General features: G+C 35.7%; 1 protein-coding gene across 5 annotated transcripts in view; it reads right to left on the reverse strand.

Annotated features, from left to right (window-relative positions):
• NOL4 (nucleolar protein 4) overlaps window positions 1-27728 on the reverse strand; it is a gene marked incomplete at both ends in the record, with an annotated part of 388814 nt that overhangs the window by 284496 nt on the left and 76590 nt on the right. For 4 of the 5 annotated variants that reach the window (XM_082640263.1, XM_082640262.1, XM_082640260.1 and 1 more), the window contains one exon: window positions 2456-2605. In XM_082640263.1, the coding sequence (XP_082496389.1) occupies window positions 2456-2605 (150 nt within the window). Of the gene's footprint in view, window positions 1-1410; window positions 1474-2455; window positions 2606-27728 lie in introns of all 5 variants that reach the window. The other variant, XM_082640261.1, reaches the window with a different exon arrangement.

The raw sequence follows: 27728 nt of genomic DNA on the forward strand, positions 1-27728 counted from the left end.
AGGATAAGGGAGAAAAAGAAAGTCAATAATCATGCATGCTCTATGAGCTAATGTGTTAGAAGTAGGAAAAAGATATTAATCTTAATGGGAACCATTATAACTGCAATAGGTATCTAGCTAATTCTACCAGTGACTAGCCAATTCCAGCATTAGTATTGAGAACTAAATTCTGACCCAACAGTCTAGGGCCCTAATAGCACTACACCATTTCATTTCAAATTGCATTTAGTTTTATGCCCCATTAGTTGAACATTTATATTCATTTTAACATTAGACTTAAATTCATTGTGGCGTCATGTGCAGTTTTGCTGGCAAGGCAGCAGTGTTTTTTTCTTTTTTTTCCTACAATTTATTATTACTCCATAAAATGGAAATGTTTTCTAGTTAGGATTCCGTTGAGAAATACCAGAAGGCAGAAGGTGAGGCCAGAAGAAACCTTCATGATATTAGGAAAAGGTGAGACTACTTTAGATGTGGAAACAAAAAATAAACTTGGGAAAGAAAAGAATCTTCAAATAGGACATTCTCAAGAGGGAATGGATGATGTTTCAGATACTATTTATACATTCAAAGTTGGTATCCAGCCCTACCCCAAAATGCAGAAAACATCTTCAAAATGTTAACACGAAATGATATATGTTGGAAATGTGTTTACCAATTTATTGGAAGTGTTTAGCATGCATTATGGCAGTGGATCGGATTCTCTACACTGCATTTAGCAAAACACCGGGTGAGAGACTTGGGTTTATGTCATATTGCTCTTTTAATTAAAGGTCTCTAATAAGTGGATTTCAAAGATTAAATCACTTTAAATTGCTTTTGGCACCTAAACAGATTTGGCTGCCCCACTATTCCTGACAGTGAAGCCACTTGTTTTTTGTTGGTTTGTTTTCATTGAATACAACTGAACTTATGTATTCCTACCTTACAAAGTCCTATCAAGTTTAGGTAGCTATTCTGTGAAAATGAATTATCGTAAGAGTACACAGTTAGTGATATTAGTAGATCAATATACAGTTTTTTTCCCTATTAGTATCCAGAGATACAACCCTGGCTTAGGAGGCAGGCAAAATGAGTATGCTCAGTAACATTAGTCTACACAAAAGTATCTTAAGAAGCTAGGTCATTATCATTAGTCATGATAAAGATGTCTCCTCAGATATGTAAGTCAAAAGAAAGTTTATGTGGCAGAGTTATGTAAGGAAACTTACAATAGTGCCTGCCCACAAACCATGCAATTTGGAAACAGCCAAGAAACAAAACCATAGAGAAGGAGAGATAAATACAACATGTATTAGGGGTTATTATGCAACTATAAAGATTCAATATGACCCTGGAGATATAGCAAAAAATAGTTATGGAAAAGAAGCTATTTCTTATGCTCAGTAGCTAATTTTCAAACATATGTACCTGTATTTGAAACTTTGAGCATTTCACACATTTTTCTGTATCTGAAAAAAAAATGGATCCAGACTGATATTGTGTATAAATATAGCTGAAAACAGTTAATATAAAGGTAGCCAAAAGCAAAGTTCAATAAGAATTTTTAAAAAGGATATTATTCTGATTGCTGATAGAGTATTTCTGATGTACACTTTGCTCATATTGGAAAAGAATAATTTACTGTTCAATTTTCCTAGAAAGGATGAATTATCTATAGTAAGATGATTTCATAAAATGTTTAATTAAATAAAAACTAGATTAAAGTGTCTAGATCGAACAGTAAGTATAATTAAAAACTTTAGAAATAATATATAACTCCCTTTTGACAATATATATTTCAATATCTAACAATTAGTTAAATCTGTTTTCTAGATAATTTACAATAAAAGCATTATATATTTTCATTTCTAAATGTACAAGGGCACTAGGCCTATGAAAATAACACATATTTTTAAATAATTTATACTGGAAAATTAAGAAAGGCATACCCTTCAGGGCAAATGTATTTAATATAAGGTAACATAAGAAAAGCACATAAAATTTTCTTAATCATGTGACTATAAGTATTAAATAAGAAATACCTGAACATATTAATATGTTTTGAAGGGGAAGGACTGTTAAGACAATAGTGGTAGTACAGAAGTTCATATGTTCCGGTAGATAATTTATATATTATGATTTGAACACATATTATATATTGAATATATAACACAAATAATCTTCCCATTTGTGGGCATTTGCCTGCGACTACCACATTTTATGCATATTTAAAGAAAAGAAAATGATAATGCTAGAAACAGGTTTCTAGCAATATATGCAATAGACTTAGTGAACATACAACCAAAATAGAATTCAATAATAATAGTTTAAATGTTGGGTGTGACCATGATATAGTCTAATTTATGTTGAAGATAGAATACTCATAGCTATTTAACCCATCTTTAATAAGCATATAATATCAAATTTCAAAATGCATGCCTTTTTCTTTTCTTTTTTTGTTTTTTTAACTTACTGCTTTGTAAGTTCTCTTTTGTCCAGCATGTTTCCGAATTTGTTCTCCATTTGGCCCTGTTTCCACATGCATTGAATAGATAATGTCAAAGAAATCTTCAACCACGGCTACCCGCCGCAAAGATAGCTTCTCATCTACCCCTACGCCATCCTGGAAACAAAGCCAAAAAAAAAAGGGGGCACAAGATTAATAAAGAAATATGGAAATATGTATTTAATATATAAGGTTGACACAGAAAGTTCATTAGACAAAAACATTTTAATAAACTGATCCAAATCATCTAGATAGTAAACTTCAAAAAATTATGATTGAATATCTCATCATTTAATATATTATTTACATACAAAACTTTAAGAAACATGAAAAAAGATATTTGGCATAGTCAATCACACTTACCCATTAATGCCACCTTTTAAACTTTAAAATGACTTAGTGCAACTTTCTTAAATTACTCTGAAATACATTAGTAAGGTCCGGTAATTCTTTTACTGTAACAATTTCTTCTAGATATTGATTTCTTATCTAATCAATATCTATTGTGTCCCTGGGTACTGAGCATTGTGATTAGAGAAATGAAAGAAATAATATGAAACCTCTACCCTTAATACCCTTAATACCATACAATCTAGGAAAGAAAATTCATCTACTCTGCTATCCATATTAGACTAAGGGAGAGTATGGGTTAAAGGTTAAAAATGTGAGCTCTGGAGATGATCTAGGTGTGAACTTTGGATCATCCACTCAGAAGCTGTGTATTTTGTGCAAATCTTTTAAACCTCTTGAAATTTGTTTTCTCACTTGTAAAATAGGGATAATAGAGCCTACTTTGCAGACCTGTAATCATTGAATGAAATAATGTATGTAAAGCATATAACCCAATGTTTGGCATATAATGAACAGTCAATAAATGGTGGCTTTTGCCATTTTGATGATCATGATAAAAATATAAGTCAAGTAGTAGGGGAGTTCAGAGAATCAAGATGTCACATTTTACTGAAGCAACTTCATGCAAGAAACAGAATTTGACATGGGTGGGAGCTGAAGCAGGGGATAAGTCATGGCAGTGGGAAAGATAGCAAAGAGCCAAAAGTTTCTGTACATGACTGAGGAGAATAAATAATAAGTTTGGAATGAGATAAGCGATAAATTTAATCTTACATGGCTGTCACATGAATAAATTCACTACTTCTGAGTGGAGGATCCAAAGTTAACACCTAGATATTCTCTAGAGCTCCCATTTTTAACCTTTAACCCATCTGTCCCTTAGTCTAATACTGACAACACAGTAGATGCATTTTCATTTCTGAAATGAAAGGGTTTCCTACTTACAAACACACACACACACACACACTCTTACACAATGTTCTTAGTCAGACCTTGAGGCATAACCTGAAGTAACATGACAGCTCCATAAATGCTGGCATACAATTACAAGAAGATGATTAACCTGAGCAAAATCATTACACAGTCAATGAGTCAAATGGCAAAAGCCTCTTTGAACAGTAGTGCCAGCAGACTGAGCTTACTGCAAAACTGAAAGCAAATCACCTGATGCTTTTTGTTAGTTTGGTTTTTACTTTATTTATTTATTTCTTCTGGTTTACAATAGGTCTCAGTAGCAGCAGTGCCTAAAGCAGGATATTCAAATAACTATATACATGAAGTTTTATATAAGGCCAAACAGCCAGGTGTTCCGCCTTTGTTAAATTTGAAGTGCTCCCTCACAAATTATCTGTGATGCATGTGGTTCCTCACTAGGTTTCAGACCTTTCTGACTTCTCTCCTTTAACATCTTGAGCCATCTCTTCTTCTACACTGGGCTCCATGGATAATCCCTCATTGCCTTATGATGCAAGATCAATCTGCAGTGAGAGGACAGGGAAGCTCCATGAATCACAGCAGTGACCAGCCTGGAAATTAGTTGAAACTTAGATGACAGTGTCAGGGAAGCACCATTTCAGATGTCCGCCCACCAGCTCTCCTGGCCTACCCCCTCCTCCTCAGAGAACATCCACTCTTCCTAGGCTGGAAATCCAAATTCTAAGTCCACTGACTAGCAAAACTACTTCGTCTTTTCTCTCAGAAATAAAACTTAGAGTTTCCTCTCAGTTCCCTTGCCAGATAACCAAAAATACATTAATTTTGTACAGTTAGTAAACTATGAGTGATGTAGGGATCATAGCCTATGAATTCATTCCTTCAGCATGTATCCTAAAAGTACCAACTACCGCCAAGTCCTCTTCTGCTAGGTGCTGAAGTTATCAAAGTGTATGAGACAGATAACCCAGGTTTTTGTGGTTTTCAGTCTAGTAGAGAAAATATTAAACAACTCATTGCTACAGCTACATATTAATTTCCTGTAGCTTCTGTAACAATATACCACAAAATGGGTGGCTTACAAAAAAGCAAATTTATTCTCCCATAGTCCTGGAAGCTAGAAGTTCAAAATCAAGATGTTGACAGAGCTGGTCTCCCTTTAAAAGCTCTAGGGAAGAATCCATTCTTTGTCTTTTCCAGGCTCTGGAGGTTGCTGGCATTCATGGCTTGAGGACATATCACATTGACTTCTCTTTGATGTGTTTCTCCTCTGTGTCTGTCATTTACAAGGACCCATCTTATATGAGGGAATGTAGGGCCTGACCAGATAATCCAGGATAATCTCCTCCTATCAAGATCCTTAACTTAATTGCATCTACGAAGACTCTCTTCCCAAACAAAGTAACTTTTACAAATTCCCAGAATTGGGATTTGAAATCTTTGGGCAGGCATTATTTAACTGACTACAGGTAATATGTATCAGAGTACAGAAGGTACAAGTTGTGCTATGGGAGCATATATTGGAAATGGCTTACAATTATTGGTCAACAGTAAGCACTCCCTGATTTCAGACTACACTACAAATCTACAGTAGTCAAAACAGTATGGCACTGGCATAAAAACAGAAGCATAGATCAGTGGAACACGACAGAGAGCCCAGAAATAAACCCACACACTTATGGTCAATTAATCTACCTCAAAGGAGGCAAGAGTACACAGTGGAGAAGAGACAGTCTCTTTATTAAGTGGTGCTGGGAAAACTGGACAGCTACATGTAAAAGAATGAAACAAGAATGTTCTTTTACACCATATACAATCTCATTTACTGTTGCATCAAAAAGAATAAAATACCGAGGAATAAACTTACCTAAGGAGACAAAAGACCTGTACTCCAAAAACTATAAGACGCCAATGAAAGAATTAAAGGTGACACAAACAGATGGAAAGAGATACCGTGTTCTTGGACTAGAAGAATTAATATTGTTAAAATGACCATACTACCAAGGCAATCTACAGATTCAATGCAATCTCTATTAAAATACCAATGGCATTTTTCACAGAACTAGAACAATTAATTTTAAAATTTGTATGGAAACACAAAAGACCCCAAATAGCCAAAGCAATATTGGGAAAGAAAAATGGAGCTAGAGGTATCAGGCTCCCTGATTTCACACTATACTACAAAGCTACAGAGATTAAAACAGCATGGTACTGGCAGAAAAACAGAATATATATATATATATATATATATATATATATATATATATATATATATATATATATATATATATAATGGAATACTACCCAGCCATAAAAAAGAATTAGATGTTGCCATTTGCGACAACACGGATGACCTAGAGAGTATTATGCTAAGTGAAATCGTTCAGAGAAAGACAAATACTGTATGATTTCACTTACATGTAGAATCTAAAAAACAAAACAAGTGAACAAACATAACAAAACAGAAACAGAGTCACAGACACAGAGAACAAAGAGATGGTTGCCAGAGGGACAGGGCGTAGGGGATGAGTGAAATAGGTGAGAGAAATTAACAGGTATAAACTTCCAGTTACAAAATAAATGAGTCACAGGGATGAAATGTATGGCATGGGAAATATAGCCAATAACAATGTAATATCTTTGTATATTAACTAGTCTTATTGTGGTGATCATTTTGTAATGTACAGAAACACTGAATCACTAGATATGCACCGGGAGCTAACAGAATGTTATAGATCAGTTATACTTCAAAAAGCAAACAGTCATAGAAAAAGAAATCAGATTTGTGGTTACTTGAAGAGAAGGGTAAGAGTAGGGGAAATTGGATTAAAGTGGTCAAAAGGTACAAATTTCCAGTTATAAGTCCTAGGGATATAATATACAACATGATTAATATAATTAACACTGCTGTATGTTATATATGAAAATTGTTAAGAGTTTTCATCACAAGGAAAAAATTATTTTTCTCCTTTTACTTTGTATTTATATGAGATGATTGATGTTTACTAAACTGATTGTGGTAATCATCTCATGATGTATGTAAGTCAAATTATTCTGCTGTACACCTTAAACTTAGAGTGCTGTATTTCAATTATATCTCAATAAAACTGGATGGCCAAAAAGATAAGAAAAATCTCAAATCAGATTCCTATCTTTCTACCTTAAGTAGAAAAAGAGTAAAGTAAAATGAAGCAAAAGGAGGAAATATTTAAAAAGAGGAGAAAAAATTAAAAGAGAATAGAAAACAATGAACAAGATCAGTAAAACCAAAGAGTAGTCTTTGAAAGAGTTTTTTAAATGACAAAACTTTAGCTTTACTGCCCCAAATAAAGAGGGAGAAGACTGAAATTACTAAAATCAGGAATAAAAGAAATATCCCTACTGACCTGACAAAAATAAAAAAGGGTTTAAAAATATTACAAACAACTGTATGCTAACAAATCAAATAGCCACATAAAATGAACAATTCCTAGAAAGATGTAAATTACTGAAATTGACTAAAAAAATAGAAAATCTGAATAGGTCTGTGACAAGTAAAGATACAAAATTGGTAATGAAAAAACCCTTTCACAAAGAAAAGCCCAGGTTCAGAGGGTTTTACTGGACTAAACATTCAAGGAATAATGGCCAACTCATCAGAAAAACAGATGAGAAAACACTTCTGAAATCACTCTATGAGGCCAGGATTACCTTTATATCAAAACTAAATACATCACAAGGAAAAAAACTACAGACAAATATATTTTATGAATACAGATATAAAAATCTTCAACAAAACACTAACAAAATTCAATCATATATATATATAGTAATTATTATTATATACCACAACCAAGTAGGATAATCCCAAGTTGATTTAACTCAAGAAAATGAATTAATGTAATAAACCGTTTTAATAGAGTAAAGGGAAAAAAGCATATGATCACCTCAACAGATGCAGAAAAATATTTGACAAAAGGAACATGCTTTTCTGGCAAAAACTTAGTAAACTAGGAATAGAAAGGAATCCTCAATCTGATAAAGGACATCTTTAAAAACCCCACAACAAATATCTTATTTAATGGTGAAAGACTGAATGTTTTCCCTCTAAGAACAGGGGCAAGACAAGAATGTCTGCTCAAGCCACTGTACATAACACTGTATTTTGAGCTTCTAGTCAGGGCAATTAGGCAAGAAAAGGCCCCTAGATTGGAAAAGAGAAATAAAACTATCTCTTTTTGCAGATGACATAATCTTATACATAAAAAAGCCTAAGGAATCCACTAAAAAATCTTAGAATTCATAAATGAATTTTGCAAAGTTAACATTCAAAATCAATATACAAAAATCAGTTGTATTTCTGTTCATTAGTAATGAACAACCCAAAAATAAATTAGGAAAAATAATTCTATTTATAATGGCATATAAAAGAATAGAACACTAGGTATTAATTTAGATTTAACTAAGTTATAGTTAACAAAAAAGTGCAAAGCTTGAACATTGACACCTGCAAAACATTGTTTATAAGAAATTTAAAATCATCTAAATAAATGTAAAGACATCCTACGTTCATGGATCAGAAGGCTTAATATTGTTAAGATGGCAATACTCCAAAAAATAATTTACAGATTCAATGCAATTGCTATTAAAAAGCTAACTAGCTTTTTTGCAGAAATTGACAAGTTACAATTCATATGTAACTGCAAAGTATTAAGAAAAACCAAAGTAGTCTTTTAAAAGAAGAAATTTGGAGATCTTACACTTCTTAATTTCAAAACCTACGATAAATCTAAAGTAATAAACATAGCATGGTACTGGCATGAGAACAGATATATAGATCAATGGGTTAGAACTGAGCTTCCAGAGATAAATCCTTACACTTATTTTCAATTCATTTCCAACAGGAGTGTCAAGATAATGCAACTGGGAAAGAATAGTCTTTTCAACAAGTGGTGCTGAGACAACTGGATACCCAATGCAAAAGAATGAAGTAGAATCCCTACGTCACACCACAAAAATTAAATCACAATGGATCATATATCTAAACATAAGAGCTAAAACTTACAAGAAAACAGGAGTAAATATTTTTAATCTTTAGTAAGGCAAGGTCTTCTCAGTTATGACACCAAAAGCAAAAGCAACAATAGAAAAACTAATAAATTGGACTACACCAAAATGTTTTTTTTAATTCATGCTGCAAATGATACAATCAAAAAAGTGAAATGAGAGCCCATAAAAATGAGAGAAAATATTTGAAAATCATATGTCTAATAAGAGACTTAATCTGTAATACAGGAAAACACTTGCAACTCAATAATAGAAAGAAAAATGACCCAATTAAAAATTGGTAAAAGACTTACAGACATTTCTGTAGAGAAGATGTGCAAATGGCAAAAAAGCACAACAAAACATGCCTAACATCATAAGTAATTAGGGAAATATAAATCAAAATCTCAATAAGATACTACCTCACGTGTACTGAGATTGTTATAATCAAAAATAATAAATATTGGTGAGGATATAGAAAAATTAGAACCCTCATGCTTTGCTGATGGGAATGCAAAATAATGCCATTGCTTTGGAAAGTTTGGCAGTAACCTGGAAAATCAAAACGTAGACTTACCAAATGACTCAACAAGCCCACACATTTGTATATATTCAAGAGAACTGAAAACATACATTCACATAAAATATATTGTACATAACAAAGCAGCATACTCATAATAGCCAAAAAAGTGGAAACAATTCCAATGTCCCTGAACTGATGAATATATATAAACAAAGTGTGTTTATACAAAAAAAAATTTACAAAGAAATAAAAAGATTAAATATTGATTCATGCTATGCCACGGAAGAACCTGGAAGATATCAAGATAAGTAAAAGTGCCAGACACAAAAAAAACACTTATTATATGACTCCTTTCATACAAAATATCCAGAAGAGGCATATTTACATAGATATATTTTACATTTGGTAGTGTGTGTATGTCCATGCCACTCTCTCACTTTGTCCCAGCATACCCTTCCCCCTCCCCGTGTCCTCAAGTCCATTCGTGGTTGCTTAGGACTTGGGAAGAGGAGAGAATGAGGATCGACTGCTAATGGGTACAAGTGTCTTTTAGAAGGGACAAAAATGTTCTAAAATTAGGTGGTGGTGATATTTTTATACCCTGTGAATATGCTAAAAACATTGAATTGTACACTTTAAATGAATGGATTGTGTGGTGTGTGATTTATATCTCAATAAAGCTGTTAAGTATGTGGTCTCCAACAGTTTTGGATTTTGAGTTTAAAGTTGCAAAAAAACAGGAAGAGGAGCTCATACAACACAAATTTAAACAGTCTGCAAACACACGAGCATCCAGTGCAAATAGAAGTGGTTTAATCACCAAGGCTTATAGTTGTATATTGGTAAGTGTTTAACAGCTGTCTCATAAAAAATAAATACATAAGGTTACTGTAAATTTTAATGATATAAAAGATGTGTAGCATGTAACTTATAAATAATAATAAAATATACAATACTTTTTATTGTAAATTCCATATAGACAATTAGCTCCCATGAGCTAATAAAACCTAGCTCCAGGATTCCACTGTTTTTATGTCATTCAAGATGAGTGAATGACATATTTAATGAATTAAATGAGTAATTTATAGTGTAGTTCCTGTGGTTAACCACTGACCAAAAAAGCCTCTGATAACAAAAACAAAAAATTAACTGTTCTGGGCTTCCCTGGTGGCGCAGTGGTTGAGAGTCTGCCTGCCAATGCAGGGGACACAGGTTCGAGTCCTGGTCTGGGAGGATCCCACATGCCGCGGAGCAACTAAGCCCGTGAGCCACAATTACTGAGCCTGCGCGTCTGGAGCCTGTGCTCTGCAACAAGAGAGGCCGTGATAGTGAGAGGCCCCGCGCACTGCAATGAAGAGTGGCCCCCACTTGCCACAACTAGAGAAAGCCCTCGCGCAGACACGAAGACCCAACACAGCCATAAATAAATAAATAAATAAAATTAAAAAAAAAAAATTAACTGTTCTAATGTGACAATTCAGGGTGCCATAAAAGAAATACAGCTTCTTTTGGATAAACTTTATATTAAAGCTAATATAATAGCAAAACTAATCAAGTTTGTAAATTGAGTCTGTGATGGCAAATCTGTGCTTAAAAAAAGATTTTTTAATGCCCTTATTGTATTATATTAACATATTAAAATTATACTGAAGGAAAACAATAGTTAAGCTCAAAAATGAGTCACCCTCACTTTCTGCTAGCTTACTGATTGCCAATTGTTAAGATGATACACATACAAATAAAAATCTAAGGCAATCATATGAAATTGATAAATGAGAGACACCAAGCCTAGAGATGCTAACATTATTATGATGAAATCAAAATGTCATTCATGTTAAGAGACTACCACGTAGTTCTACATGTATCTTCTTGGCCCTACAGGATTTATTGTGAAGATACTATTCCTGAACCATTGTGGGATAGATCCCTCTCTTGCAATCCTTCCTGACTACCATTCTCCACAGGAGACTGTATCTGCTTGGGAGGTAATATGGCAAGACATGGATACGCATTGACACTAGTATGTCACTCAAGCATACTATTCAGATCAAAACAGGAACATTTATGAGAGTTTTTCACTCAGTTAAAAATTGTAATTCGGGACTTCCCTGCTGGCGCAGTGGTTAAGAATCCGCCTGCCAATGCAGGGGACACGAGTTTGATCCCTGGGCTGGAAGATCCCACATGCCACGGAGCAACTAAGCCCATGTGCCACAACTACCAAGCCTGCGCTCTAGAGCCCTCAAGTCACAACTACTGAGCCCATGTGCCACAACTACTGAAGCTCACCCGCCCTGTGCTGCACAACAAGAGAAGCCACTACAACGAGAAGCCCATGCACCGCAACGAAGAGTAGCCCCTGCTCGCTGCAACAAGAGAAAGCCCATGAGCAGCAGTGAAGACCCAACGCAGCCAAAAATAAATAAATAAAATAAAATAAATTTATTAAAAAATGTAATTAGGGCTTCCCTGGTGGCGCAGTGGTTGAGAGTCCGCCTGCCGATGCAGGGGACACGGGTTCGTACCCCGGTCTGGGAGGATCCCACATGCCGTGGAGTGGCTGGGCCCATGAGCCGTGGCCACTGAGCCTGCGCGTCCAGAGCCTGTGCTCTGCAACGGGAGAGGCCACAGCAGTGAGAGGCCCGCGTACCGCAAAAAAAAAAAAAAAAAAAAAAAATGTAATTAAAAGTCCAATTTTTGATACATCAAATATAACATCTACTGAAATAATTTTCTTTTAAATTATAATAGAGAATTCAAACTAAGGTTAATGAAGCACATATACTGCCTAGAAATCAATGAATGAAAATGATTATCACCTTCTTTCCCTCAGTCCAACTCTTATCAAACAGATATCCTAACTGGCAAAATCATTATCATAAACTAACTGATGTGATAGATAACAACTTCAGTGAAATATCTAGAAATAAAAGCCGTATGAAGGGTTTCCAATTCATAAGCAACAAATAAAACAATATAATAAAGAAAAAAGAAGAGATAGTGAAATAAACCTAAATCCCCAAAATTCAATTTTCAAGAGTCCTAAACTCAAGAATTCGCAGAGAACATCTATAAATAATCTAGCCTAATTTTTACCAATACCTTTGAGGCTCCACCTAAACTGAGAGTTAGCCTTGCTCCTATCCTGTTCTGTTGACACCTTCTGCTACTCTCCATTGGCAGATTAGTTGTCCCAGGCTGAGATACAATGATGAAAGATGAAAGATGAGAGAGGGTTCAGTCTGCGAAGACTGAAAGGTATGTAAAACATAGCTTACCACAACTACATAAGGACACCCAGATGCTGTGGAATATAGCTCTGCAGGAGAGATGCAATCAGGAAGCCCAGGAGTGGGGCAGTATGAAATACAGCTATTGGCAAGGCTTAGGAATTTACCTCTACTATGTGCAAGATACTACGATAGATCTTTAGCTGATTTTTTTTTAAAACCAACTTGTATTTGTAAGATGTATTTCCCTTCCTGAAAGAGCTTGTGGTCTACCACTAGAAGTTCTGATGAAGTATGCTGAAAGAGACTATAATTAGTAGAGTATGATAAAGCCAATGTGCTCCAAGACAGGTTCCCAAACTTGGCTACACACTGGGATCTCCTGGTGAACTTTAAAGAACAGCCTGACACCTAGATTCCTCCCACAGAGAATGTGATTGAATAGGTCAGGGGTGCACCTGGGCATGGGTTTTTTAAATACCTCCCTAGGTGATTCTGACGTACAGCCAAAGTTGAGAAATCAGGAGAGGGGTGAATTAGAGATGAGGATGGAAGAGAATGCTGGGCTCATGGATGTCAGACCCGGTAGTGATTTATTACTTTACATGCAGTGGGAAACCATTCAAGGATTTTTTACTATGAGAATTCCAAAACAGATCAGTGCCCTAAAACAACTCCTGTAACAGTAAAATGTAAAGTATAACCACATTAAACAAGGGAGGTAGTGACAAGAGGGGAAAGAAAGGCAAAGTTAAGAGAAAATTTGAGAAGGTAAAATTCACCCATTGCTGGTGACGGCTTACATGTAAAGGTGAGTTGAAAAATGAATGGATTTAAAATGAGGCAGAGAAGTGAATGAGACCAAAAAGGGGGGGGGCGGTGTAGGCAGGGTGGAGTAAAGAGTAGAATGAAAGGGAGAAATTGGTAGATGAAGTAGAAGCCAAGGGGCTGAGGTTAGAGGAAACGAGCAGCACAAGAGCTGCTTTGCCCTGGTCCCTGCTCGTGTGGTGCCCGCATGGCACTTTACCCTTGTAGCTACTCTTGGGGTCTGACAATGCTGCTACTCCCAGTTTACATACAGGGCACTGGGCACAGAGAATATAAATAACTTTCTCAAATCACTAGACTGTGCTAGGATACAAAGCAGGACTCTGGAGCACAAGCAGTTACCCCTATGAAGGGGAAAAGTGACACGACAATACCCATCTCCACTCTTATTCAAGCAGAATGTGCTAATTTTCAAAGAGCCCATCTGCAGCCCTAAACTCTTTCTTTTTAACCTTAGGGAGGATCCTGCCACTCGGCCCTCAGGGCTTCAGTTCACTTGTATATTAAAAAAAAAAAAATCTGATAAATAATTTACAAGAAGCCTTCAGCTAATAAAAACATTTGATTTTATGTATTGATTATTGAAGAAATTCAGCCTACCTATGTGTGAAATATAGTATGTTTAAAAATTAAATTAAAAACTTTGAATCAGTGGCATTTTTTAGCTAACACCTTCTAAAGGGTTTGAGTTACTGACTGTGTCTTAAAAAGGAAAATAACATGTAGAATTTTAAACAAACAATAGTTCAGGGGAAAAACAGTACAAAGTAAAGATAGCATAAAGAGAAAAATGAAGTATTTCAACCTAAGAAATACATGTTCATGTGAAAGGCAAACCTCTACAAAATTTATTAATTTTGTACCAGCAATTTATTTGCAAAAAAATAGAGAAAACTTAATTCTACTTCTTTCTAAAATTGATGATTTACCCAAGAAAACAGCACTGAATTCCAAACTTATGTTTCTTCAATGAGAAGATAAGTTATAATTATTTATGTGGAATATTCATCTTCTCTGCAGCACAAACAAAAGTCCAAGTTACTAGGAGGCTAATCCCTGCCAGCACAAAGAAGTCTGGAAAAACATTGCTTTGCCATATGTTCAGATATTGGCAAAAGGAGCTCTCCTTGTCAGATACTGTCTTATAGGAGGGACTTTTCACCATATCCCTCACAGACGTTGTCGCTGCCTTTGAAGTACAAATAACTTTCAATTTTGAAGTTTTGATTAACCAATTAATATTTAGGCTGCATGTTTCCTGCTTTTTTCATTATTTCACGGCATTAGCATCTATTAAACAGTCTGTGTAGTAACCAAGAAAAAGGTAAAAACTAAATCTCTCTCCTTAACTGATTTGTTTAATATAAACTGAGCATTCATCTGGAGATTTAATCATTTGAGCTATCTCTTTTAGTCATCACTGTGGATCATTCAGTATCTGGCTTTGATTTAAGAAGTTCAAATGCATCTTCTTGCATTTTCCATTAATTAACAGTCACAATCATTACCTAAAAGAGTGGTAAAGTCCCTTCTATACTTTGGTACCAGGAACCTATAGCAAGGCAAATAAAAAATGAATTTTAGAGATACTGGTACTCATAGCAAACTTAATGATAAAAAATTAATAGGTCAAAAGATGTATAGTGTTCATGGTCAATAACCTCTAATGCATGAGTATATTCAGAAGAAAATGATAACAAGAAACAAATCATTTAAAGCCTTTGGAGATAAGAAGGCTAGCTTTTGAGTCACAATCCCGGGATGGGTGGTGGAGAAAGACTTTATTTTAGGAAAACTCTGAGGGCAGTAAGTGAATTAGTTACATATGATCACAAAGCAAGAATTTTGTATCTAATTACAAGGCGAAGAATTAAAGCCTAGAAAGAAAAATTCTTCACTTCAAATTGATCAGAAGAGCTGCAACAGAGTTTCACTTGGAAGTAAACGTGAAGATTTAGCTAGTGAGGTGTATAAGATCTCTGTCAAAACTTTATCACATCAAAACTATAATGATGTATCACCTCATACCTATCAGAATGGCCACCATCAAAAAAATCTACAAACAATAAACGCTGGAGAGGGTGTGGAGAAAAGGGAATCCTCTTGCACTGTTGGTGGGAATGTAAACTGATACAGCCACTATGGAGAACAGCATGGAGGTTCCTTAAAAAACTAAAAATAGAACTACCATATGACCCAGCAATCCCACTACTGGGCATATACCCTGAGAAAACCATAATTCAAAGAGACATGTACCACAATGTTCATTGCAGCACTATTTACAACAGTGGACATGGAACCAACCTAAGTGTCCATTGACAGATGAATGGATAAAGAAGATGTGGCACATATATACAATGGAATATTACGCAGCCATAAAAAGAAGTGAAATTGAGCTCTCTGTAGTGAGGTGGATGGACCTAGAGTCTGTCATACAGAGTGAAGTAAGTCAGAGAGAGAAAAACAAATACCGTATGCTAACACATATATATGGAATCTAAAAAAAAAAAAAAAGGTTCTGATGAACCTAGGGGCAGGACAGGAATAAAGGCACAGACGTAGAGAATGGACTTGAGGACACGGGGAGGGGGAAGTGTAAGCTGAGACAAAGTGAAAGAGTGGCATGGACATATATACACTACCAAATGTAAAATAGATAGCTAGTCGGAAGCAGCTACATAGCACAGGGAGATCAGCTCGGTGCTTTGTGACCACCTAGAGGGGTGGGATAGGGAAGGTGGGAGGGCGATGCAAGAGGGAGGGAATATGGGGATATATGTATACATATAGCTGATTCACTTTGTTATACAGCAGAAACTAACACAACATTGTAAAGCAATTATACTCCAATAAAGATGTTTAAAAAAAAAAAAAGACCAGTCAGGAGTGTCTCCTGATGGATCTCATAAAGGGGACATAGTGTCCTTAACAACTTCCTGACAATGGTCGTGACGATAAGACATAGGAAGTTAGTAGAATTACATGTAAGTTAGTTAGTAAATGGTTCCTTTCTTAAAAAAAAAAAAATGAATAAAGCTATGGATAAACAACAAGGTCCTACTGTATAGTGCAGGGAACTATATTCAATATCCTGTGATAAACCATAATGGAAAAGAATATGAAAAAGAATGTATATGTGTGTGTGTGTGTGTGTGTGTGTGTGTATATATATGTATAAGAGTCACTTTGCTGTACAGCAGTATTTAACAGAACATTTGTTAACTCAACTGTACTTCAGTAAAAAATAAATTTAAAAAAATTTATCACACTTCCCCAACACATTCTATGCCTTGTGTTATTAATATTATTACTATTATTATTACTAGTATATTTTGATTAATAGTACTGACACCTAGACTGGCAATCTAGAATTCTGAATCTTTCTCTTACCCAGTAATCAAATAATTCTACCTCTGGACTGGCTCTCCTATCCAATCCTACCCCTTTTTCTACTGGGCTCTTGATTTACTAGCCCAGGAAATGATTTTTGGAGTCTAGACCAGGAATTGCAGATAGGTCTAATTACATCGCCAAATCTATTTTTGATGGTGGCTATACAGTATGTAAAGCCTTGATTTGGGTTGATGAGGAAGAGTACTTTTCTGAGTTAGCACTGTCTACTATGGACTCAAAAATATGAGGTGGCACATGTACTGAGTTTCTGCCAACCCTAGCATTTTCTTTATCACTTTTCCATTAATTTCTCTCTTTTCCACTCTGTCCTCAAATGACTAAAATAGTCTTCCTTAAAAATGATAACCATATCAACTTATGATTTATAAATTTCTATTAGACTCTCATGCTTATAAGATAAAATTCAAGCTCCTTAATTTATTACACATCAATCTTAATTTGATTCCAATTTACTTACCATGACCCAACTTGTCTCTCACTATCCAACACACGCTAATCACAATGAACTTCTCTCAACATTCCCTGAAAATTCCATAAACTTGTGACTCTTGACTTCCTCATTAGAATCTAAGCTTTCTGCAGGACAAGACTGAGTTTGTCTTTTTACTGCTATATCACAAGGACCTAGAATTGTACCAAGCAGAGAATAAATGGACCATAATTTCTGAGCTGATACATGAATAAATTAAGGAATTAATAAATGAATATTATCTGCTTTCTTCCTAGAATGTCTCTTTTCAACTGGTAAATTCCTGTTCACCCTTCAAAATCCATCTCATACAACCAGTGTTCCATGAAGCTTTCCCTGATTCTTTAAAGTTAAGTTACTCATGTATCTCCCCTGTGTTTCTACCTCCCTTTGTTCATTCCTGTTTTTAGCAATTAATATGCTATTTGGGTTTTTTTAAATTTTCTTATAATTTATATACAGTGAAATGTTCAGATCTTAAGTACACTGTTCATCCAGTTAAGAAAAAGGCATCAAACAAAAACATTTCCATCATCCTACAGAGTTCTTTCATAATCCTTCTTAGTCAATTCCTTCAAAGCAATGGCTAATGATTTAAATCCCCAGAGGCTAATATTTGCCTATTCCAAATGTTTATATAAGTGAGATTATACAGTATGTATTTGTGTACTTGTGTCTCATTTCTTTCATTTAGCATAATGATTTACAGATCTATTCATGTTTTGTGTGCATGAATAGTTATTTATTTTTATTTCTGAATAATATTCCATTGCATGACTAAGCCACAATTTGTCCACTTTCCAGTTGATGTGCATTTAGGTCGGTTCCAGTTTGGCACTATTATGAAAAAAAGCACCTATGTTGTATTTTAAATGGTCCCTTCACTATAAGGTCCTTAATCTGCACAATGAGTTCATCCAGAGAAGATGTTTGGTGACAATTATTTTGAAATTTTAATACTTAGAGTAGTCCATGGCATATAGTACTTGATCAGTAAAGGTGCAATTAGAGTATAAGTCGTATTTCTATAACCTGGATAATTTGTAGAATCTCTTTGTCAAACAGCTGGCTCATGCTGTAGGTATTGGGAAGTGATACCACATTTTGCCTCTTTGAGGCAAACTACCATATTCCACCATTTACTTCCTAACTTTCCTTGGGAAATTCCCTTACATTTCTCTAGGCTTTGGTTTCCTTATCTGAAACATGAAGATAATTATAGCACTGACCTGTTTGGCTTAATTTGAGAATTACTTTAACTTCACATATCATTTAATAAGGACTCAACAAAGGTTAGTTGTTACTTTATTATAGATAATATGTATCCTTCAAATATCTGACTAGGGCTTTTAATAAATAGACAGCTTGGGGGATAGTTCTCTAAACAATGTTAGAAAAAGTAAAAGGTGCCCAGAAGGGCCAACACAGTATTAAAGGAGAAGAACAAAGTCAGAAGACTGACACTACTTGACTTCAAGACTTACTATGGGGCTTCCCTGGTGGCGCAGTGGTTGAGAGTCTGCCTGCCAATGCAGGGGACACGGGTTCGTGCCCCAGTCTGGGAAGATCCCACATGCCACGGAGTGGCTAGGCCCATGAGCCATGGCCACTGAGCCTGCGCGTCTGGAGCCTGTGCTCCACAAGGGGAGAGGCCACAACAGTGAGACGCCTGCATAACGCAAAAAAAAAAAAAAAAAAAAGAATAAAAAGACTTACTATGAAGTGATCAACAGTGATCAAGACAGTGTCATATTGGTGAAAGAACAAATAGAACAATGGAACACAATATAAAGTGCAGAAATAAATCTACATGAATATAGTCAACTGGTCTTTGACAAAGAGGCAAAGGAAACACAATGGAGAAAAGATATTCTTTTCAAATAATGGTGTTGGAATAACTGGACATCTATATGTGAAAAAAAAAAAAGAAAAGAAAAGGAATCTAGACACAGACCTTACATTCTTCACAAAAATTAACTCAAAATGAACCACAGACCTAAGTGTAAAATTCAAACCTATAAAAACTCCTAGAAGATAATATAGGAAAAAAACTAGATGACCGTAGGCATGGCAATGATTTTTTGGTACAACACTAAGGGTAAAAAATAATTGATAAGCTGGACTCTACGAAAATTTAAAAATCTTCTGCTCTGTGAAAGACAGTATCAAGAGATCGAGAAGACAAGTCATAGGTTAGAAGAAAATATTTGCAAAAATATCTGAGAAATGATTGTTATCCAAAATAGACAAAGAACTCTTAAAATCCAACAATAAGAAAACCAACACACTGATTTTAAAATGGGCAAAAGACCTGGACAGATAGCTCACTGCAGAAGATATATAGATGGAAAGCAAGCACTATATGCCATCAGGAAAATGCAAATTAAAACAATAAGATACCCCTATACACTTATTGGAATGGCCAAAATCCAGAACACTGACAACACCTAGTGCTGGTCAGGTTGTGGAGCCACAGGAACTCTCATTTATTGCTGATGGGAATTCAAAATGGGACAGCTGATTTGGAAAACACTTCAGCAATTTCTTACAAAACTTAACATACTCTTACCATGTGATCCAGTAATTATGCTCTTTGGTATTTACTCAAAGGAGCTGAAAATTTATGTCCATATAAAAGCCTGCACACGGATGTTTATAGCAGTTTTATTCATAATTGCCAAAACTTGGAAGCAACCAAGATATCTTTCAGCAGGTGAATGGATAATAAATTGTGGTATACCGTGCTAAAATGAATGAGCTAGCAAACCATGAAAAGACATGAAGGAATCTTAAATGCATACTACTAATGAAATAAGCCAATCTAATAAGGCCACACACTATACTATTCAAACTATATGAAAAGGCAAAACTGTGGAGACAGTAAGAGGATCAGTGGTCACCAGGGGTTAAGAGGGAGGAAGGGACAAATAGGCAAAGCAAAGAGAATTTTTAGGGCAGAGAAACTATTCTTTACAGTATTGTAATAATGGATATATTTGTCAAAACCCATAGAATGTATACCAAGAGCGAATCCTAATGTAAACTATCAATTTTGGATAATAATGATGTGCAGTGTAGGTTCCTCAATTATAACAAATGCACTACTCTGGTGTGGAATGTTGATAATGGGGGAGGCTGTATATGTGTAAGGACGGGGGTTATACGGGAAATCGTAGTTTTTACTCAATATTGCCATGAACCTAAAATTGATCTAAAACAATTTAAAATATAATTATTTTTAATAATTTTAAATTTTATTAAACATATAAAATTTAAATTTAGAAAAAAATTATAAGTAGTTTAAAAATATATTTTAAAAGAAAAAATGTGAGCTTCCCTGGTGGCGCAGTGATTGAGAATCCGCCTGCCAATTCAGGGGACACGGGTTCGTGCCCCGGTCCGGGAAGATCCCACGTGCCACGGAGCAGCTGGGCCCGTGAGCCATGGCCACTGAGCCTGAGCGTCCGGAGCCTGTGCTCCGCAACGGGAGAGGCCACATCAGTGAGAGGCCCGCATAACTAAAAAAAAAAAAAAAAAAAAAAAAAAATGTAAAAGGCCATGGACTCCTTTGGAGAGTGAAAGCCTTGTTTTACTGTGTGACACAGTGGGAAGTTATTCAAGGGGACCAAAAATCAATTCAAGACATTTTTTGTAAAGTAACCTTGGTCAGTTTTTAAAAATCAATTGAAAATTCACAGAAAATTAAAATATAACAAAAATCTATTATACCTATTTTTAACTATATATATTTCTAAAAATATTTCTTCATATTTTTAGAACAATTCATATTGAAAAATAAAAATCTGCCAAGGATCTAAAACATCCACTTCCATTATTTTTTTTTTTAAAGAAATTTTCCACCAAGTAAGTCAAATTTCTAGGGTCATGCGAACAATGACTTAAAACAGAAACCACCACCTAAAAACAGGACTCTGAAAAAAAGGTTAACACATATAGTGAAAGGATGGGGTAGAAAAAAATCTGCCCATTTGTAAATAGAGGCGACATGGTGACTTGTTTTGCTTTCATTTGTCTCTTCGTTGGGGGAAACATTGAGGGAAAATTGATAGAGCTATTAGCCCTCAGATTTAAGAAATACAAGGAATCCCAAACAGGATAATTTTGTTTTAAAAAATACACTCTTGAATATGTCATAGTAAAATTGCAGATAACTATAACAACGAACAGCCAAAAAGATACGACAAATCACTCTTAAGGACCAACTCTGTATCTGACTACAAACTTCTCAATAGTCACAAAGTCAGAAGACAGTAGAATAATAGCTTCATGATTCTATGCGCAAATACATATTAATTTAGAACTGTATAGTCAGGTAAATGATCATTCCAGACTGAGAATTTTTAGGCAAACAAAAACCAAAAGCATTAACCACCCCTATTCAGAGAATTTAAAGTACTTTAGATACAAGAAAATTGCTAGACGATTCTAGAAAATACTCAAATTAGAAGTATAATTTATTTGTAACATGTTTTTAGCAATTTTTCCCAAAGCACTGTGTAATATATAAGTCACATTCTTAAGGAGTCAACAGTCAGGAATTATTATCCCCTATATTTAAGGGGAAAGAGAAGCATGGGACAGTTAAAAGAAATATGCCAACATTAAGAGCTAGTTTTGCTCCTATAGATAGGAAACAACTGAGTCGTTTCCATTTGTCTATTAAAAAGAATTCTGCTGTGAATATTTTGTGCATAGTTTTGGAATACTCATGCACTTACTTCTTTTAGATATATAACTAAGGTAGAATTGCTTAGTCATGAGTAAATTTATGTACACATTGCACTATTTTCAATATTTATGAAATAATCACAAATTTCTAGAAGGTCTGGAGTCATAAAACAAGACGAGCTAGTCTTTTAAATCCCCTTAACTTGGATATCTCCCTCTAACATATACTGATCTTCTGTGCTGTGCCTTTGCTTAATTCTATGTCATGAATGTAAATTCAAACTATTATGTGAAAATAAGACTATATCTGTTGACAGCTTAATATGTACCCCAGGCTGTGCTTAACATTTACATGTATTATATCTTTTAATCTTGATAATAATCATGTTATTCTCATTTTACAGATAAGGAAGCTGAGGCTCATGGTCACATATACAGGAAATGGAAAGCACTGCAGGAGACAAAAAATGAATATGGCACAGCCTGGAGGTCATTTCAGTAGGAACCTAGGAAACCTCTGGAAAGAGTGATTTGCCTCACTTAATGGACAAAAGCACATAATGAATCACAATGTTTATGAAATACTAAGTGTGCTAAATGTAGAGACTATCTTGTAATAAACAGACCTCAAAATGTTGTAGCTTAAGTGAGATAGAAACATATTCCTCTCTCATCTAAAGTCTAGTGGGTCAAAGCCAGCCTGGTAGCTTTGCCATTAGAAGCATGTGACTTCTGAGGATTCTCCAGACATTGCTAGTTCCCACCCAGAAATAAAAGTAAGAAAGAGAAAGTACAGTGAATAAGTTGCATTCAGCACGGCTGGTTACAAAACATCAGTCCAAAATTAATCACAGGGCCACACCTAGAGGCAAGGAAAGCTACAAAATGTAGTCAGTAGATTGGTTAAAAGCAGTCAGGTGTCCAACTGAAATTCAGAGGGTTCTGCTTCTAAAATGAAGAAAATGATATATATGAAGAACAAATGGAAGCTTCTGCCTGATTTACTAATCAATTCTGATGGAAACACGGGACTTGTGCAAAGATAGAAGAGGGATGGTCTGGAAAACTAAATTACAATCCGATTAGGGGAGGCTTGAACGCCAATCTGGAGTAACCTAATACAACAGTTAATGAGAAGCCTTTTTTTTAAATAAATATTTTAATTGAATATAACACAGAGTAAAAAATGCACAAAACGTATACATCCTGATGAATTTACACAAATTAAACACACCCATGTAAAGCTCACTCAGATTAAGAAATATAAGAATGGCAGCATAGGGCTTCCCTGGTGGCGCAGTGGTTAAGAGTCCGCCTGCCGATGCAGGGGACGCGGGTTCGTGCCCCGGTCCGGGAAGATCCCACATGCCGCGGAGCGGCTGGGCCCGTGAGCCATGGCCGCTGAGCCTGCGCATCCGGAGCCTGTGCTCCATAACGGGAGAGGCCACAACAGTGAGAGGCCCGCGTACCGCAAAAAAAAAAAAAAAAAAAAAAGGGTAGCAGCGAAACAAGCTTCCTCATGCCTCTTCCCAATCACTAACTTTGCTCACCTCCCCAAAGAGAACCACTACCTTAACTTAACACAGATTAAGGTTGCCTATCTTGTTATGCCATTATGTTTGTGGGCTTCATACATGTTGTAGTGTATAGCAATATTTTTTATCTATTACTGCTACATAGCATTTATTCCATTATAGAATATGCCATAATTTACTTAACCATTTCCCTCAAGATAAACATTTGTGTTGTTTCCAGTTTTCAGCTATTAAAAATAATACTGCTATAACAGTTTCCTTTATTTAGTTTTTATTTTTTTGGTTCACCCATCACTCATTTCTTTTTAGTATATACCCAAGGAGTAGACTTTCTTCATAGAGATTCATATATTCAACTTCTGTAGATTATGCCAAGCATCAGTATTAATTTATTGTCCCACCAGAGTATCTGAGCACGCTTCTTGTGCTACAATCTGACCAACACCGGGCAATGTCATTCTTTTTCATTGAAGTCATTCTGGTGGGTATGATTTTCATTTCTCTGATGACTTTCTTGTGGTTTTTTTCATTCTCTCATGACTAATGAGACTGAAGATCCTTGCTTTCATTTATTAGTCAATTGGAGAGCCACTTTTGTTGGGTATCTCTCGTAGACTCTTGCTCAATTTTTTATTGGGTGGTCTGTCTTTTTAATTTATAGTTCTGTATATAGTCTGAATATGAATCCTTTGGCAGTTTGTAACTTTCATCTCAGTGAAGAGCTTTTGAATTTTTTGAATGAAAGAGTGACATGAATAGCTGCATACTTTGAGAAAATTAATCTGCCATGAATATGTAAAAGTCAAGCAGAGAGATTTTAAAAAGATAACACATATATTCCTGGAGAAAGTGAATGAGGGTCTAATTTAGACAGAGGGTGACAATAATAGAAAAAAAAGGAAAATGATGAAAATGATACTCTATAATTGATTAATTCATCCATTTATTTATTCAACACTGAGAAGCCTTGATAACTGATTTGGAAAATTATGGAATATAGGTCATTCATGAAGGACAGTGATTATTTCATAAAACAAGGCAATCAGTATTGGCAGATGAGAACTTAGGAAAATGAAAGTTTGGAATTACTGAGGAGCCTTTAATATGGAATCAGCAAGACCAGAAAAAAAGACCACCAAGTAGCAGCAAGCCCCAATTTTTCCCAACTTAAAGACATTCTATCATCCTCGCCACAATTAAAATTCCATATTCCCTTTTCTTGCAGATCACTCAAATAAGAAAAAATAAAATAGCAAAACACAGGCTTTAAAAATCAGAATGGAAGAGAAAACTCTTTTCTCATGGTCAATTTTTCCAAGAAGAGATATTTGAGGGGTAGCGACCCTAGGATGCCTGTCTGTCAAAACATTTCCCATTTCCTTTCACCCTAAAGTTTAGCCATAATGCCCTTCCTCTTCCGATTCTTAGACTTACTAGTAAGTTAAAAGTAAAGGCTGTAGAACTTCCCTCTAATGGTTACATTCAAATGCTCATCAGAGTGAGATCTCAAGTCATCTATCATTATCATCAGCACCAGCGTCATCATCTAACACTTACTGAGCATTTACCATGTACTGTGTATTATATGTATTAGTTAAGCCCTCTAACGTCCTGTAAATAAGTATTATTACTATGATTCCTGTCGTATAGCTGGAAAAGATGAAACAGAAAGGTTAAGCAATTTGTCCAAAGTGACACAGCTAGTAAGTCATGGAGCTTGGATAGGAGCCAAGGCATCTTAACTCTAGAACCTGCTTTCCTATCTATTATCTTTCTTCCTTATCTACCTAAATTCTCCCTGTCAGCTGTCATGTAACAATCATTGACAGTTAAGGTTTTCAAAGAATAAGGCCTTATTCTTTTAGGAGTTAGTAGTCAGGACCTGGGTGTAGGAAGCCCCAAATGGCACAGTACACTCTAAGGACAGAAATGAGATTGAGACCCAACTGAGTGATAAAAAAGACCACTGAAAATACCTCGTATTTGTTCCCTTATCTCACTTTCCATGCCCACACCCACACTGTCACTAATCTGGATCACTTCCATAGTCTTTAATTTCCTCTCCACCTCCAAACTGTCACCTCCTCCAATTCATTCTCCACCCCACAGCCAGAATCATCTTTTAAAATGATAAAACAGTTCATGCCACTCTTCTTAAAAGCATTCAGCAGCTTCCCACTGCACATAAGATAAAATCCAAACTCCTCAGCAGGGCCCACAAAGTCCTGTAAAATCTGTCCCCAGCCTCCCTTTTCACTCTCACCGTGCCCCACTTTTCCCTTCCCAACGTGAACATTGGCTTTTATGCCAATTCCTTGAACACAAGAAGCGCTTCTCCACCTCGGATCGTTGTGATGCCCTGCTCTCTGCCTAGACTGTTCTTTCTCCAGCAACTTAAATGTTCACCTTCTTCTCACCCTTCATTGTAACTTAACACACAGAACTTTGCTTTGATCATCCCATGCTCCTCCCACCTTATTCTTTGTCATACAGCACCCCAACTTACTTATGTAGTAGACTTTGTCAAAGGCTGTCATTTGATTACTCAGTTGTAAGTGTAGCCCTCTGTCTTTCCCACTAGAATTAAGCTTCATGACAGTGTTGGCCTGGCACATGCTAGATACCAATAAGAAATCTGATCAGATAAATGTAAGAATCAATAAATGCCTCTCATGGTTCTTATCCTGGGTAACTGGGGGGATAGGAGGGTCACTTATGGAGATATAAAATACAGTTGGAAAAGCAAGTTTTGGAGAGGAACCTAGTTCAGTGAGAGGCAGGTTGAATTTGAGATGCCCATAGGGAAGACAAGTAGAAATGCCCATGAAGTAGCTAGAAATAGGGGTCTAGGGTTCAGAGAAAAGTCTGCACAAGATAACAGATTTAGAAGATGAGAATAATAGGGCAGATGCAGCTATGGATGTCAATAGCAAGGCCCGGGAAAATATACAGGATGGATAAAGCAGAAGACCAACAAGTAATATTTTAAAAAGAAAAGGAAAAAGGAAAAGACTATGACCGAGCCTTCAAAGAGGTCAGAGAAGTGCCAGGAGAAGACAGAACAGATTTTCAAGGAAAATGAGAGGTTCAATCAAGAGGGCCAAATTCTTGGGATAAGTTAAGTAGGATGACAAATGAAAGGGGGGAATCAGATCTATTGTTTAGGAAAACCTAGTGCCCTTTGGAAGAGGTTGCAACCAAACAGATTTGGACACCAAAGACAAAAGTGTTTCCAATTCATAGCTTTAGCTAGGGCTTGGACTCTATAAAAATCTTTTTCAGTGGCTTTGAAAACCCTGGGACACAGGAAGTGTGACAAAATGAAATTATTAAGTACCTCACCTATCAGCTTTAGGAAAAAAATAGTTACCCTGCATTGTTGGGATTTTCTAAAGAGGTACCATTAAAGTCAGTTGAAAAGGCTGGTCTATTCAAAACTGCAGAACTATGTAAGGAAACTCATGATTAACAGTGGCAAAAGCTACCAGGGTGCTTTCAGAGAATGAAAGCTGTATGATATACACATTAGACAGGAAAGAAATTTGAGAGGTAAGAGGTTGTGACCAACAGCAGTTCATAGAGCCTGCCAGGGTATTGCTGGCAATTCAAGATCACAGATGTGTCAACTTGCTCTAATCAGGGAGAGTCCTTCTTGCTAAGTGCATTCATGCTGGTAGTCAGTAGAGATGCAACCATGCACTAAATTTTGAACCTGAGCAGAGTATAAGTGTTCTAGAGAATTTAATTTACCTCCCTCCCCCTACTTCAAAGGCAGACCCATGCTAAAATAACCCCCCTTGCAAAGCCAAAAATTGATCTCAAATGTGGATGGAATAGAACCAAGAAAAGAGAGATTTTAGCACTGGACTGACATAAAGAACTGGAAAAAAACAGGGAAGGGGCTTCTGAACAGTCCATTCTCTCTCTATTATGATAGATATTCCGACACATAATTATTCCACTCATTTGTCCAAAAGTGGTTAATTTCAGTAAAAAGACATTCCTATAAATATTATCCATATCCTATAAATGAAAAGTAGAAATTTCACATATCTGCAGTAATTTAAAATAAAAACAATTTAAAATCCCTTTCTGTTGATAATTAGATTTGGCCCAGGACAGTGTTCTGTGGAACTAAATAAGCTGTTAAGAAGAGGTGTAGGGCAGACACAGTTAAGTATCAAGTGAGCCGCTTTTTCATCCTTCCAGACAGGCTATTGTGGAAGACACTGAGATATAAAAT

The sequence above is a fragment of the Mesoplodon mirus genome, assembly GCF_964341445.2.
Source record: "Mesoplodon mirus genome assembly, chromosome: 13".
Classification (NCBI taxonomy): domain Eukaryota; kingdom Metazoa; phylum Chordata; class Mammalia; order Artiodactyla; family Ziphiidae; genus Mesoplodon; species Mesoplodon mirus.